Source organism: Onychostruthus taczanowskii, unplaced genomic scaffold (genome assembly GCF_017590055.1).
Source record: "Onychostruthus taczanowskii isolate IOZ18803 unplaced genomic scaffold, ASM1759005v1 scaffold71, whole genome shotgun sequence".
Classification (NCBI taxonomy): domain Eukaryota; kingdom Metazoa; phylum Chordata; class Aves; order Passeriformes; family Passeridae; genus Onychostruthus; species Onychostruthus taczanowskii.
In genome coordinates this window covers 3,661,553-3,677,985 of record NW_024504898.1, presented here as the reverse complement: position 1 = coordinate 3,677,985, position 16,433 = coordinate 3,661,553, and the positions used below count along the sequence as shown (strand labels likewise).

Genomic DNA, 16,433 nt, shown 5'->3' with positions numbered 1-16,433 from the left:
TGAAAAGTGTACTTCATTACCTTGAAATTATCTGAAGCACCTGGGTAATTTTGATTACACTCACATAAAGCTCTGTGTAAATAAACGATTTTATTTTATTTTTACAATTTGCTTTTTTATTTAAGGTCTTACTGAGCTTTTGGCTGCATAAAAGAAGATAAAAGATTGTTGAAGGAAGGAAAGTCAGTTTATATTAAGAAAATCTTCAGCAAAACAATATGTCATTAAAAAAAATTCCTTGAAGCAGAATAAACTCAAGTTCAGTTGCTTAAAGTGATCAACATGATTTTGTACTCCCTGTGCATTACTTGTCTTCTTTTGACAGGAGAAGTTACGTAGCAGAAAGAAAATCCCAATTGAGTCCTGTTGATGTAGCACTTCTGAAGCCAGTGAGATCTCTCTTGTATTCAAAAGTATTTGCTGACATGAATAAGTGGATAACATTTGCTGCATTTCTGTTTTCCTCCTTCCAGCAAACTGTAAATGCAAACATGCATTTTTGTACTAGCTAGTGCGACTGCATTATTAGCACAGTTTGGTCAGAATTTGCAGGAAAGTTTCAAGGGTTCAGAAGTAGGATATGGTTTGTTAATTTTTTTTATTCCTTAAAAAGCACAATTAAAAATAATTAGTGCACTGTTTTGTGTGACCATAGTCTCATTTTTATATTCATACTTGTAAACTGGGCTTTAATATAACAGAAAAGGAAAAAAAAAAAACTTACAATGTCAATTTTTAGCAGAAGCTGATTTTGCATTTTCTAGGTCTTAATACAACAGTTCTTGTGCAATCAATGACTGCACCAATATTGCTCCATTGTGAGAAATATTGAGGGTTATAAAATACCCTGTGACTATTTTTAACCAGAGATCAGTGTTAAGCTGATTAAAATAAATGTTTGTTTAATTGAAACAGAATTACAGTTATTACATAGTAAACTGCTCTTTACATTGAGAGTAAGGCCAAATTCAATTGCAGAAAAACTGCATGAAGGAGTATCTTTCAGGCTCATTTATTCTTTGTTCTGCTTTATTTTGTTTTGTTTTGATCCAGATTTATCACAGAGGTTTGGTGGGGGGTTTTTTGGATTGGTTTTGTGGGATTTTTTGTTTGGTTTGGTTTTATATCTATAAAAGGAAACAGAAGTTATGCTGGTTGTGGGAGAAGATCTTCTGTTGTACAGGCGGTCGTTGTTAGCACAACCTCGGGGTTTCTCAACAGTGTTGCAAAATTCAGCCCCATCACAGGAGATGTCGCTGATCTGGGGGGCCGAGCATGGCTGGGGTGGATACCTTGGTGAGAGGTCTGGAATCAGTGGAGACAGCTCTTCTCCTCTGGGTCCACACACTTCCTCTGCTATCACTGAACCTACTTAGAGTGGGTGCTGTACCTCATTTCCATTGGCCTCTTAACATTTCGCATTGAAAACAAATCCTGGTGAGGGATACAACCTATATATGAGTAAAACAGGATGTATGATTAATCTCACGTCTCCTCAATTTGGCAGGGGAGATACTGCTTCTTTCTCACTTACCTGGTTATCTCAAGAACTAAGCAGAAGGAAAAGCCACATTTGATCATATCTACTGGCTTCCTGTAATTCAGCCTCATCCATTTGTGTTGCACTCACCAGGTTGCCAATTTTTCTGACTCAAGATGAAACACACCCATCATTAATTCAAGCCAAACCCACCAAGGTTTTGGAAGATCTGGAACTGAGTTCTTGAGTACCTCACAGGACTTAATACTCATAAAGACAATTTTGACCTGTTGTGGCAGCCAATTATATAAAACAATCTATGTGGTTTAAAACATTATCACCAGAGATAAGGAAATCAAAGCCACAGTATAAGCTTATTCTTCCATATAGTGTATTAACCTATTAAAATATTCAGAGTACTCCTTCACAAAAGTGAATTATTGATTAAATGGAAGATGTCTGATGCTTTATCACCATTTATGTTTGTCCTTTTGTAAGAAGAGTTGTTGTGATGAGCTCTCTGTGTGTGGAGACACAAGGCATGACTCCATTTCAGAAGGCTGATTTATTGTGTTATATATTATACTAAAATGCTACATTAAAACTATACTAAAAGATCAGAAAGAAAAGAAAGATCAGAAGGCTACAAAGAACAGGAATAGAATAGAACGCATAACAAAATCCTGTGACTGCTCACAGCCTTGGAACAGGTGGCTGTGATTGGTCATCAATTGAAAACAATCCACATGGACCAATGGAAGATGCACCTGTTGCATTCCACAGCAGCAGATAGTTATTGTTTACATTTCTTTCCTGAGGCTCTCAGCTCCTCAGGAGGGGAAAAAAATCATAGGAAAGTGTTTTTAATAAAATATCATACCTACAAAGAGTGGCATTAGTTTATTTTAAGGAAAAAAAATAGAGGTAGCCTAACACTGTTTAGGAGTTTTAAAATGAAAAACAAAGGCTCTGGGCAATACAATCCTGCTTCCAAAATAATAATTCCTTCCACAGCACATTTTCAGGACGTTTTTATTTTTAATGTAGATAATGATGCATTCTTCAAAGTGTACAGATATTCTTAACTTTCAATTATTACAACTTGAATATTAATTACTTTCATACAAATAGCTAAATATATTGACAAAGAAAAATGAAGCTGTAAAAAGAAATTACTGAACATCTGCTATTGTGAATGAGTTTTTCATCTGTGACTATACTCAGATTGTGTCAATACAAACTTTCAGGCACAGCATATTCCCTTGAGATGGTTCCTTTTTATCAGCATACTAATTGCATTCATAATGAAATATATGGATACTTTTAATTTTGATTGTCTAATTCTCCATATTGTTCATAAAACAAAAGGTTAAGAATGACCATATCTGATGTTTATGCCAACAATCATTTTGATTGATACCATATGTTGGGATTTTACATATCTTTTTCCTTTCATATGAGTTCTTAGCATTCTGATATAAACTAAACAAAAGGGAAAGCTTATCGAAGTCTTGAAAGTATAAAGTACTATGAATTCCAACCTACTACAACATGAGCAACAAGAAGATAGCACATCCCAATGGTACAGGACACGATCATCATGGGGAAACCTAACCTGGAACAACAATAAAATAAAGCACAGATTAGTAAGGATACTAGAGTTTGTTCTCCAACCAATTTACAGCAAAGATATTTTGAATTATCCTACATATTCCAGGTGAAAAATATGTTTATAGCAACACCAAAAGCAGAGATGTTCTGAGCATATAACTGTATCATATTCAAGCTCACCTTTCTACCTCTAGCCTTAGAGACACCAGGTCAAAATTCACATAGTTTCATTGGTTTCAGAATGTCTGTTCCAATTTACATTGTCTCAGAATCTTGCATGCGTTATTGTTTTGGCATTTTTCATATTTTTTCTCATGCACACAACATGCAATTACACAGGTAAAATAACAATTCTTACAAATTATGCAGCATTAGAAATTACTTTCAAGCATGCATCTCTTCAGATTAGGTGAGTGATCCTGGTATGGCACTTTGCAACACAATATATGGATCAAACTCATTAAATTGTTTCCCTGTTGATCTGAGTCACATACAGCTAGCACTCCTCTTTCATACCTCTCACCATGTCTAACAGACTTGAGTATTAACAGACTGTTGGAAATAAACCCCAGGCATTTGTAAAATAGCTAAAACTTTACTGTTCTACCCAAAAACCTATTTCATTTTCACCACAGGAAAAGATTTTCAGACAACACCCAGATTTAATACCTCTCTTTAGACTGACAAACACAGGGAGCACAGACAGTTGAGTGAAAAGGATGTTGTGGAGTAGGCCAAGTCCTGATGGCTAAATCTGTACGTCTTTCAGATATGTGTAAAAGAAAGAAGTTTTCTGAAACTCAAAAGCATTTTCATGTGATACAAGCAGTCTGTGAAAAAAAAACGCTGCTGTGATCACACTTATTTGTTTTATGTTACTAAAAGCACAAGGAGAGCTGAGATGAGAAATGATCATGCCACAAATGATACCCTTATACACTTTCTTTTGCCAGATTCAGAAAAGAGTTTTCATAAAACTCAGAAAAGCACAGCAATGTTTTCTGAAGTTCAGCATTTTATTAATTCTTTTTCTTGAACTAAGACCAATTTACACATGTGGGTATATTAATTCTGCCTTTTTGCCTTCCTTTGCCTGTAGGAAGTTACTTGAGCCTTTTCCTCTGTGCCATTAATGACAGAGAACTAAGAGATGACCATTTTGTAGGGGACAGGAGGACATAATTCACTGAGCTTGGTTGAATGAGCAGCTCCTTCCTTTAGCAAGTTACGGCTAGAAGAGATGTCTTAGGGCATTAAATGTAGCCTCCAGTTCCTGAGGCTGGGAAGCCCTTGCATAAAATGAAAACTAAACTTCTCAATTGCTCATTGCCATCTGCTTTCTACCTGCAGCTGGGCATTACCCTAAACTCATGCGATCCTCATGAGATGTTTCTTGCGTTGCTGTTTCTCTGGAAAGCTGACTGGCAGAGGCATAGACGCCACCAGCAGACTTTAACAGTCATTGGTTTGGGTTTCGGAGAAAGAAACTCTACTAGCAGTGAAGGTCACTGCAAACACGAAAATAATCAGCCCTAGCCTATAGAGTTTGTAGAATAACTGGGAAATTAATGAACACAAGCACTCTAAAAAATATATTGGAATTATTTAGGAAAGAGCAAGTTTGTCCATAATGCCAGCTTCATGGTTGCTCAACCCAGTATGGAAGTGTGCGCATCTCACACACCTACAGAAATCCAAGAGATAAAAAGTAAACCCCAGCAAGACAGAAAATATGCAAAGAGAACACTGTCAGACTGGCAGGTGATCTCATTTCTGTGTCCTTGACACCCCTCTGAAGAAGTTGGCCTGCCTCCTTGTGTACAAGTGTCCCTGTGTCCATCACCCAATATTGCCTGCAAGATCTGCCTCAGAAGGACAGTTCCCACCACGCCTGGCTCCAGAGGCTTTCTTCTTCATCCCTCTAAGGTTTTGGACCTGGTAAGCTGGCCTTTTCTGCCATTTTGGCAGCAGGCATCATTATTGCTCTTCTGGCTCTGAAAGCATTGATGTTAAGCTGCCATTTGGACTTGGGAAAAAAAATGAGATTAAAGAGAAGGGCCAGCTGTGTCCAAGAGGTGACTGGAGAAAGGTACAAAAGATTGCTAGAAAGGGTTAGAGAATTGTCACAGCTTTCAAATATTTCCTGAAAAATCTGAAATGTATTTGGAAGATTTTTTGGAAGCTAAAAAGGTTTTTTTTTTTCTTATGAACATGCATAAATTTACTGCAGAGAAGTGTTATTTGTTTTCCAATCCAACTGGTCAGATCCTTGCTTTTGAATGACTTGTTTCTTGAAAGAGCTGCTTCATTCTTCAATCATTAAACTATGATCAAGTTGATTATATTGTAAAACAGAAGAGCTAATGCTTCTCCTGTAGTTATTTTAGGAAAAACAAAAAAACAAACAAACAAACAAACAAACAAAAAGTAAATTAATTTCCTGGCTAGCCAGCTGTTTTGCAGACCCTTCCCATTCTTCTGTCAGCCAAACTGATCAGTGGCATTGCCTAATCTCACTTAGATAAAAGTGTCCTGATAGTGCAAAAAAAAAGAAAACCCAGCAATGGCTATAGGAATAAAATAGGGTAGCTAAAACCCCCTACTACATCCTTTAGTATATTTAATGAATGCCTCCTGTGGCTCTATCTCCATGACAGGCTAGCAAGCTGGAGATTGCTACAGCACTCATAAGAGCAGCGGCTGCTGTTTGACAGAAAATATAGATCTCTTGACCTCATACTTGGCAAGCAATGAGTTGCCACTGGGGAAGATTGGAGACAAAGCAGATCTTAGTCTGTATTAACGCCACCTAACAAACCTCCCTAGAGAATGCACAGTAGTTCAGCAATGAATGGCAGTAATATGCCTTTGTGAAGAATGGCAAGGGGAGGAAAGGATCCAAAAAATATTCAAGGGCTACTTGGTGACTGAAAAGAGAACAAAAAGGTTTGCTCAAACTTGGAGGAGGCACATGCAAGAAAATGGATTAATTATACAGGGCCACATGCAGGAATTGGGATCATACCACCCCTGTCACAGCGCCAGCCAAATGTGTAGCTGGAGGCAGGAGCAGCCGGCCTGGGAAGGAACCTCACTGCACATAGTGTGGATGCTCGCATAGGGCACAATTGCAAAGCTGTTATTCTCATTGCATGGGCAATTACCCCACAACTTGAGGTCTGAATTTCAGGCTCGCTGGCCTGAGCTCTGATGTAATTGGATCAAATTCAATGTGGAATTTGTGTACCAGAGTGAGAAGAGATAAACACAGTAAGTATTAGTTACTGCAGAGTTAATAGATTCCTTGAGTATCATGGGATCATGCTACTTACACTACTCATTGCTCTTCCTCAAGGAAAAAAAAGTTCCTGTCCCAGGCCACATATGACACAATATATGGATACAAATGGTTTTCTTAATTATATTAAGTCCAAGAATGCGTATTAAACAATGTAAAAATTACTTCCAGCCACTTTTATTTCCAGCATACCCCTTGGAATCAAAAAGGACCATGTCATTCTTTTGCTTCTCTCTAAGGAAAAGGATCAGTGGAGTTCAGAAGTTATCAAAACCTTTTGTGTTCTAAAACTTTAAATTCATAAGAAACACTAATGATCATATTTGCTTAAAAATACATTTTTGCATCCTGCACTTCACTTTCCTTGTCTCTTCCTCTCTACAGAGAGAGATATATATACACAGAGCCTGTATGGTTCAAAAAGTGCATCTTGGTGCTCTGTAGCAGCTGAGGGAGGGTTTACCACTGCAAAGAGGAAGCAAGGTCAGATACAAGAAAGGATTTAGCAGTCACCCCCTTTTTCCCCTCCTCCTCTTCATATTAGAGGCTTACGTGGAAAACTCCTATCTAAATGAAATCGCCCAGCCTAAATATACACAAAAAGCAGATGTCAGCTCAGTGTGAGATAGTGAGAATGTTTCAAGTGAGAGCTCCAGGAACCTGTCTTGGACAAAATTTTACTTATTAATAACTTCAGTGATCCAGTAAGGAAAATCTTGAAAATTGTCCCAGTGTGGGAGAGATGTCAGAATCTGTGGAGAGCAGAATTCAGCATGTTCTTTCTTGGAAAATCAAAATGAGAATTTGAAATTAACAAAATGAATCTCTGTGAAGGTAAGCATGAAATATGTATTAGAAGTCAACTGTAGGCACAAAACTAGCAAGAGAAGTGAACCTTTTTTGCTGGAAATGACCTAGATATATCTAATTCTGTCTCACTGCCCTGTATTTACTTGGAAAAAACAAAAACCCTGTATGATTATTCTGGGAATAAAATCCACTTATAATGAGTTTCTATGGAAGTGAATATTACAGTTTTCTTAGGTTATAAGTTTATCCAATATTATTTGCTAAATAATAATAGTGAAGCCTTTGGGGTCAGAATTGAGCTTTCTTGACCAAACTGGTTTCCTACATTACCTTGCAGCTCTGTTTTGTGATGCTTCAAGAGCCAGTAGGATCCAGTATGTATAAGACCCAGGTTCATTGCCCTGTTCTGCTTGATTTGGGACACAAAATACAAGATGTTCTCATGCATGAAAATCTTGCCTACATGCACTACCTTCACTGACAGCTCATAACTTGCACAGCTTGTGCATCCTTGGGGAAATCTGTGGAAGGAGCATGTCTCCTAAGAAAGGGGGAACCTTCAGTGGATTCTTAGTGGAAAAACAACAGCAGAAATCTCCCAAGCCCAAACCGCTGACAGTGAAAGAAGACTGGTGGTAGACAGGAGTAAGAGTTAAAAAAAATTAAAGCTAACTTCTACTCCTACTTGTATTTGCAATTTAATGCAAAATTTAAATTCAACTAGTAGAGTTTCATCAGGCTTAAAATTTTGTTTTTTCTCAATTTGTTTTAGTTTCATGCTGCAAGTTCTAAAGAAGTTATAACCTCAGCTTTTGCAGAAACGGACAGGGCCTGGACAGATGGTGGACACTAACTGAACACGAACTGTGAACTTGTCTTTGCAACAATGAAGGGTAATGGTATCTTGGGATGCATTAAGAAAATATTACCAGGTTAAGAGAGGCGATCCTTTCCCTCTATTCAGCACTGCTGAGGCTACACCTGGAGTGCTGGATCCAGTTTTGGCCCTCACAGTACAAGAGACATGGACATAATGGAGAGAAGGGCTACAGTGAAGGGCTACAATGATTGCAGGACTGGAAGATCAATAATACAAGGAAAGGCGTGAGGGCTGGGGCTGTGCAGCCTGGAGAAGAGAAGGCTCAGAGGGGAACTCATTAATGTGTATAAGTTCTTGGGGCCATTGTGTAAAGAACACAGCACCAGGCCTTACTCAGTGGTGCCTAGGGAAAGGACCAGAGACAGCAAAAAATGAAACACAGGAGATTCTGTCTGAACATCAGGAAACAGTTTTTTTTACTGTGTTGGCGGCCAAGCACTGACACAGGTTGCCCAGGGAGATTGTGGAGTCTCTATCCTTGGAGATATTCAAAAGTCATATGGATATGCACCAGGGAAATAGGCTGTAGGTGGTCCTGCTTGAGAGAGACCTCCAGAGGTCCCTTCCAACCTCAACCACTCTGTAATTCCCAGACTTTTATTTGTTCCTCTGTTATTCAACGCAGGATAAGTAGGCATCATCTGCACACCTGAAGACTGACATCTCATCAGAAAATATTTAATGAAGAACAGAAGACAGATAATTCTTCTCAATCTTGGACAGTCTCTCACTGTATGCAGTATCTTGTTCTGGAATTTTGATAAATATGAACTTGTTCTTCAAAGAAGACCTAAAAGTCTCTGAAAGCGACCTCAAAAAAGAGACTTAGGTGTAGGCATGCCTAGGACATATGTAAGGTTAGTTCTGAACAAAAAGAAAGTTACACATTTTAAGAAATGTCATCATTCAATTTGCAAAGTAATTTTCTTTTCAACAAAAGGATATAACCACAATATTCATCCTATTTCTTCTTTCCCTTTCTATCAATGCAGACTACCTTCTGAATGTCCTGTCATTTCAGTTGTGTCCTTTCCATGTTGTAACCTTTCCATCATTGCTAGTCTTTGACATACTCATCCAGCTTATCTGAAAGTATGGACTTTCCTATCAGCTTAAACAAAACATATTCAAAATGCTTATCACATACCCATGACCCCTTCAAATCCAGACACCTGTTGTAGCTCAGAAAACAGGTGGCTAAAACAGCAAGCGATCATTAATTTAACATTAAATTACTGTGAATTTCATATAGTCTGGAATTACATACAAATTATAGTGTAGTTACCTACTAGTTACCATACATAGGAGTTTCTGTGAAATTTAAAACGCAGAACAAAACCTATAATTCTATATTCATCTGCTTGCTAAATTTTTAACAATTTCTCATTATATTCTGTCTGTTTGGATCTATGCCAAGATTTTCCATAGAATTACTGCCTGGAGTAAACTTAAGATAGGGAAAATCAGATGGTGAGCGAGAAAAGAGAAAAGTGCTATGGTTTGCCTCCTGCCATCTAGAATACTGTCCTAGAGGTGTTTGGTGTAACCTCAACATTGTTATATGCAGAACAAGCAATGAGCCTTTCCTTGGCCTTCCAAAGTCTGATCACCAAAAGAAGAATTTTAGGCTTTAATTCTGAGAGAACAGTTGGTCTGCCAGCTCCACCTGGCAGTTTCAAATGACTGTTAATACAATATTTGTTGCAGTCTCTGTCTAGGTCACTGTGGTGCAACTGAGATTAAATACAGGACTGTCAGAATAAGTGACTCTGATAATTATCCAAAGCCTATTCATATATGGTTAAGTTAGTAACCAGTAAGAAAAATCATGAAAAAAAAAGGAAAATACATCACTTCTAGAAAAAAAGACACTGCAATTGGTCATTTAAAAATCAGCAAGACAATTGTTAGTTGACAAGGGTATCTCACCTTTCTTTTAAAAAGAAATATACTATTCCAATAGAATAATGTGAAATCCTGCAGACAGCCAGGGAAGAACACAATCTCAAGTACAGAAACAGACCTGAACACAGAACTAGGGGTGATACTTGTCTTGGAAAGACCAGCATAATGCAACAAATTTGTCTGTGTGGATCTACCTAGATGCACATACGCACTTCGGTCAAACAACCCCATTCAGTGCTACAGGTTTGGAAAAGAGTGGCTGGAAATCTACCCCATGGAAAAGGACCTTGGGGTGCTGGTCAACAGCCGCTGAACAGGAGCCAAATTGTGCCCAGGTGACCAAGAAGGTCAACAGCACCTTGGCCTGTGTCAGAAATAGTGTGGCCAGCAGGACTAGGACAGTGATTGTGCTCCTGTGCTGGTGAGGCCATACCTTGAGTCCTGTGTTCAGTTTGGGCCCCTCACTTTCACAAGAAAAACATTGGGGTGCTGGATTGTATCCAGAGAAACAGAGCTGGTGAAGGGGCTGGAGCACAAGTCCTGTGAGGAGCAGCTGAGGAAGCTGGGGTTGTCCAGCTTGGAGAAGGGGAGACTCAGGGGTGACCTTATTGCTCAACTACAACTGGAAAGGAGGTTGTAGCAAGGTGTCAGTTGGTCTCTTCTGGGCAACCAGTATAGGACAAGAGGAAACAGCCTCAAGTCTTACCAGGGAAAGTTTAGGTTAGATGTTCAGAACAATTTCTTCACTGAAAGGGTGGTTAGGCATCGGAAGAGGCTGCTCAGAGAAGTGTGGAGTCGCCATCCCTGATGGTGGACTCTGCAGTGTTAGGGTAATGGTTTGGATTTGTTCAGGGTCTTTAACAAACTAAAGGATTCTAAATTTCTATGAAAATTAGAGGAACATCTCCTCTATAGACAGACTAGTTCATAACCTCCTAAAGAAGTATGACTGCCATGATAAAGTGCAGCATAAAGATTCAAGATGATCTATTAGTGCTTTTTGTGACTTCATGTCACCCTTGGATCTACCATCACATATTAGCAATGTATTTGCTCTCCACATCTTTTAGGCAGATCCCAAAACAAATTTTATCCTCAATTTGCAGTTTCTGGTTTTGTTATGAAACCTTCATGCCATTCTAATGTCTAGGAAACTCAAATATATGTAATTGGTTCAGCTTCTTGGGAAAGCCGTACTTATTCCTCTCCCACACATCTGGGTAATAAGGTGTGGTTGTGAGTCTGAGCTTAAGAAGATTAAAATCATCATGGCCGAGTAGAAGAGAAAATCAATGAAGTACATCTTGTCTGACAGCACTTCTTCTCATGAATTGTTTGAATGGTTCTGGTACAAATATTCTACTAATGAGATAGATTTATACAAAACTAGTGAGGTTTACTGTGCAAAAATTAATGCATTAGGAGTGTTGAAATAGGTTTTGCAATATTTGCAGTTACATTTTCTGTATTTTATGAAACATTTAACATATTAAACTCACTTCTGACAATTATATGCTTTTCTGCCTTGCAAAAAGCAAATTCAAGGCTTAAGGATATTTTTCCTAAAATAACTTTTTATAGCTCAAATCTCCCTGCTATAGAAATGTCACATAAAATAAAATGTTTTGCATGTTTTTGAAACAAACTGTATCTACTCTTTTTTTGGACTACAATGTATTTGTATATGGTTTAAACAAATCAAAGATAATGGATATGGCAGAAATTTACTGTGATTTATTTTGGTTCCAAAATGTTTCAAATTAAATAACCCTTACTAACTCTTTATTATCTTGCTTTTTCTTAGAAAGGATTCAGGAGAGGAAGTTGCTTGAATGTTATTTCCATTAACATCCTTAATCCCAACCCTCACAAATGGTATCTTGGGGCACTTTTCCTGGGTTTTATTTTCTTCCAAATGGAATCTTTTATTTTGGTTAAAGCACAAGATAAAAGGAAATTACATTTTATGGTAGAGATTAATCAGCCCATTCTTTAATAATTTCATCAGAGTACACTCAATTATTTTAAAAACCCTAGACTTTGCTAAAAAGACAGATGTTGCATAAAAAGGAGTATGTTCCACCCTCTTCCCCTCTTTTCCTCTCCACTTTGAGATTCCCATTCTAGTGCCACACAATGTAATGATAGAGAACTCATGTATAGAACTTCACCAGGACAAAGGAGCAATGTAATTGCATTCTGAATTAAGAAGTAGAAGGATGTTTCCTGTGCTCTAATGATTATTTATGAATTCAGCAGATGCCTCCTGATAAAAGGCTGTTAACTGTTAATGATGTAAGGCCAGTAAACTTTCCACCACAAACCCCATCCTACAGGCTGTGCAGCCTAAGAGAACAGCAGAGAGTGGAGATTTTCATTCCAGCAGGGTGCACTTGGAGGTTTCCCTCCCACCCACCATGAAATGTTAACCAAAGGTAAATGAGGGGGCAGATGGAGCCTCACAAGCCCTCACTGCCATCATGGAGCACTGCAGTGTACAGGCCTTTCTGCCCCAGAGGAGCCACAGATCTGAGCTCCTCCCTGCTCCTTACAAGGAAAACTTTTATAAACAGTCTAATTTTAAATGCACTAGCAAGCTAAAGTTAAATTAAGTGAATTCTATTCTAAGTACATCCATTCCACAGCACATTAAGGTTCCCATATAAAAAGTATTAGAAAAATAAATAATATATAAATATACCCTCTGGATTGTCACAGATGTAGATACCAACATTTTTAATGAGATGAAAGAAAATCATAGAATCATAGAATGGTCTGGGTTGGAAGGGACCTTAAAAATCATCTAGTTCCAACCTCCCTGCAGTGGGTAGGGATAACATCTCACTACCAGGTTCCTCACAGACCAGGTTCCTCAGAGCTCCCTCCAGCCCACCTTTAAACACTTCCAGAGATGGGATATCCACAGCCTCTCTGGGCAACTTGTTCTAGTGTTTCACCATCTTCACAGTAAAGATGTTTCTAATATCTAATCTAAGCCCGCTTTCTGTTTGGAGCCTTTATGGTCTTGTAAATAGTTTCTTTCCATCTTTCTCACAGGCTCCCTTCAGGTACTGAAAGACCACAACAAGGTCACCCCATGGAGACTTAACAGATGGGGAAGATGGAAAAAGTATAATGTGGGAAGGCAATAAGTACCACCAGCAGGACGATTAAACATGGGCTTAGCTACATGAGCAGTTCACAGACATTGTAATCAATCAGGCAGAACTGTCTAATTGTTACAGATGGCCGACTTAGGCCTTTAGGCACTTCCACCTGATAGGGCAGAGCTTGAGAAAGTCCAGTTCTCAATTCCTAAAAATGTACTACATTTTCAGAAATTTGTTTGAGAAAGAAACATTAGTCCTAGTGTTGTCATCTAACCCACACCATCATGAGTGTTACTCAGGCTTGTGCTGGGAATAGGAACTAGAGTGTCTGAAATGAGGCAAAAACAGAAATAAAAGGACTTATGAAGATGATATTTATATTTTCAACAAGTGGGTGAAAACTAAGATGCTTGCTACAGTAATTTCTGCCTCCCACCTCCAAGTCTGCAGTGGAACAGAAGGAATGCTACTTCCTGTAATGCTACTCCTGTAATGCAAGCATGCAAGTGGGTCTACACCTAACTAATAACAGAACACAGGAGGGTAACAGAAGGTCACTAACAAGAGAGTTATGTAAGAGATGGCCTGGGCCAGCAATTTACACTCAGGTTACACCCAGGTACACCAGTTGTCATCCTTTTTCTGTTTTAGTCCTTTGAACAGCTTGGACAGTCAAACAATTGGTTTAAGTGTAATCAAGTGATTCTGAACTGTTCCTAAGTCCCACAGAGAAACACAAAGAGAAACACAAAATTAACTTTCTAAAATATCAGGATTATTTTTTCAGATATGTTTAAGATATTTTCCATGTTAGTTTATTTCTCTAAATTTGGCCTTTCCAGCTAAGGTTAACAGAGTTTTGCATTTTCTGTCTTAGAAAGAGAAGGTATAATAACACACTTTAATTTTTACCGTAGCATTATGAAAAAATCTGAAACAAGCTAGGTATTAATATCCTTACAGTGCCAGAGATGGAATACGAGTATTTATTGAGTGGAATATTTAGGGTTTTTTTTTTCCTTTGCCTTTAGAAAATCTATTATTTAGATAGTTTCCATAATAATAGAAAAACAATTTATCTATATGATGACATTTATTTTGACCCTCTAATAGTTTTTTTGCTTTATTATCAGCAAGCAGTAAAGAAAGTAACAAATGGCTTAATAACAAACACAGAAAAATAACCCAACATAAATACTTTTAAAATTTTTTAGTAATATTTAGTAATATGTGTCAAACAGTACCACAAAGGAGAAAAAAACAAACACAGAAATCCTCCAGCTCAACACTCTTTTGAAAACTTTCTTAGGAATAATCCGTTCCTTTTTCTTTACTGGACTTTTTTAAGATGTGCAATAAAACTGAAACCTCACAACAAAAACAAACAAAAAAACTGAACAAGGAAAAACCACAAAAAACCAAAACTCTGCAACAACCCAAACAAACACCCCCAAAGAAAGCTCCCCAAACCAACAAGATTTTATTTATTTTTCAGGAGTGAGTTTTGTACCTCCTCCCATAAAAGCAGTTCTTAGTCACTATCAATTTAAAACCATTCTCAATACCTAACCACTGTTGTTTTAGTCTATTGAGCAGCTATTTTTCTGTTTAAAACTTTAGACCAGCCCTATTTAAGTAACCTTCATTGAAGCTGAAAAACTGAAAGTAATGAAGGAAGCTATAATTCAAGTGTTTTACTAGTGCTGTTTATATTAATGCAGTACCCCTGAGTGTAAATATAATCAGGAAGATTTTTTTTTAAGTTATCAAAATTCACTTCTAAGTTCAAGCAGCAAAAAAGCAAGGAATACAGTAAATACTACCAGATCTTTTGTGTGAAAAATGGTGTCTAGTTTACACAAGAGAATAAAACTCTATTTCCCAGTCCATAAAAAGCACTACTTCCTTTCAGCTGCTCTAAATTCAAATGCATTATAATGAAAATAATGTAAACAGTAAATCCTCCTTTCTTCTGATTGTGCTGGGAGACACCAGGATAGTCTGTTTAACACATTATCTAGTAACAGGGAAAATCACTTTGCTAGTTCTATTAAAAATATCTTTTTTTTTGAGAAAATTAAATGCCCTGAAAAATTATATTATGATGTGACTCCAAATGCCTGCATGATGCCTTGGCAGGCAAATATAAAGCATTGGATAAAGCAAACTCTAGCTGCAGAAAAATTAATATTTTCTCATAAGAAGGCTTATTAATCATGGTATAAATGGCAAATGTATCTATAAAGTTTCATACTGACAGTGTTCTCTGAGTTTCCCAGATTTCATATCTCTTTCTGCCATCTAAGTTATATTTTTATTTGGATCTCTTGCAAATTGTTTTGCAAAACAGTGTTTGGAGATGCAGAATTTCTCCAAGCAAGTATTCTCCAGCCAGCACTGAATAATTCTGGTAATTGCAAAAATACCCTATTTAATTAGAAAATCATTTTCTAATTTCAACAATGTTTGAATAACACTCTTGTTCAGCATCTATAGTGACTGTCTAATCAAATTGAGCATGTTGTAATTAACTAAAATTTTGGCATTTGATGAATCTGAATGAAGCTGAAAAAAGTAGGAATGTTTTCAAAAAAAACCCCAATTTATATCAGAACATAAGACATTACACATGTGAGAATTTAAATATGTGTTGCTCAATACAAAAAACTGTGTGAACTTTATATCATCTCCCAGATGACACAGAAACAGAAACTGAGTTAAGGCAGTTTGGCTTTTTTTCTCTCCAAAACAAATTACAAAAATCATGTCAATGAGCAAGAACTTCACTCATTCTTCTCTTCTTTGAAACACCTCTGCTTGCCTGGACTTGCTCCCTTCTCAAGCTCCCTTTCCTCCCTGCTCCCACCAACTCATTCATCCACAGCTTTGGACACACTCTATGTTGGAACAGGACTATCTCATTTCTTTGTGAGCTCAAAGCCTGTTCCTGGGCATACAACTCGTACTCCAAAATGACCTTCCAAGAGCTGTTTCTCTCCAGTGACTACAATGAGAGCCAAGTATGGAAATAAAGCTATCAACACTGTAGAATGAAAAAGTGAGGTGAGATAAATCTTGCCTTTACTGACAAGCAGCTCCATCAACACCAGAAAATAATGAAGCCTTATTTCCTATTTCTTTGTGTCTTAAGTTTGATTGACTTTCTGTCTAGGTAGAAACCTTTCTTCTGTAACTTGTAACAGTGCTCACCTACATGGGTCTTTTCGGTGTGGCCTCAGACTGCTCTTTCCCTCAGTGAGAATATTAATAGGGTTTCTTTCCTCTTCCCAGCCACCAACTTTGATGGCATTTCAGGGATTTTGGTTATACTTGAGAAAT

At 37.6% G+C, this 16,433-nt stretch overlaps 1 protein-coding gene across 1 annotated transcript in view; it reads right to left on the bottom strand.

Annotated features, from left to right (window-relative positions):
* Window positions 1-2,979: 2,979 nt before the first annotated feature.
* The window catches only part of OCA2 (OCA2 melanosomal transmembrane protein), a 160,548-nt gene continuing 147,094 nt past the window's right edge, over window positions 2,980-16,433 (bottom strand). Inside the window, exon 23 of the mRNA XM_041422122.1 lies at window positions 2,980-3,095. Within this exon, the coding sequence (XP_041278056.1) occupies window positions 3,008-3,095 (88 nt within the window). The 3' untranslated portion in view covers window positions 2,980-3,007. The remainder of the gene's footprint in view (window positions 3,096-16,433) is intronic.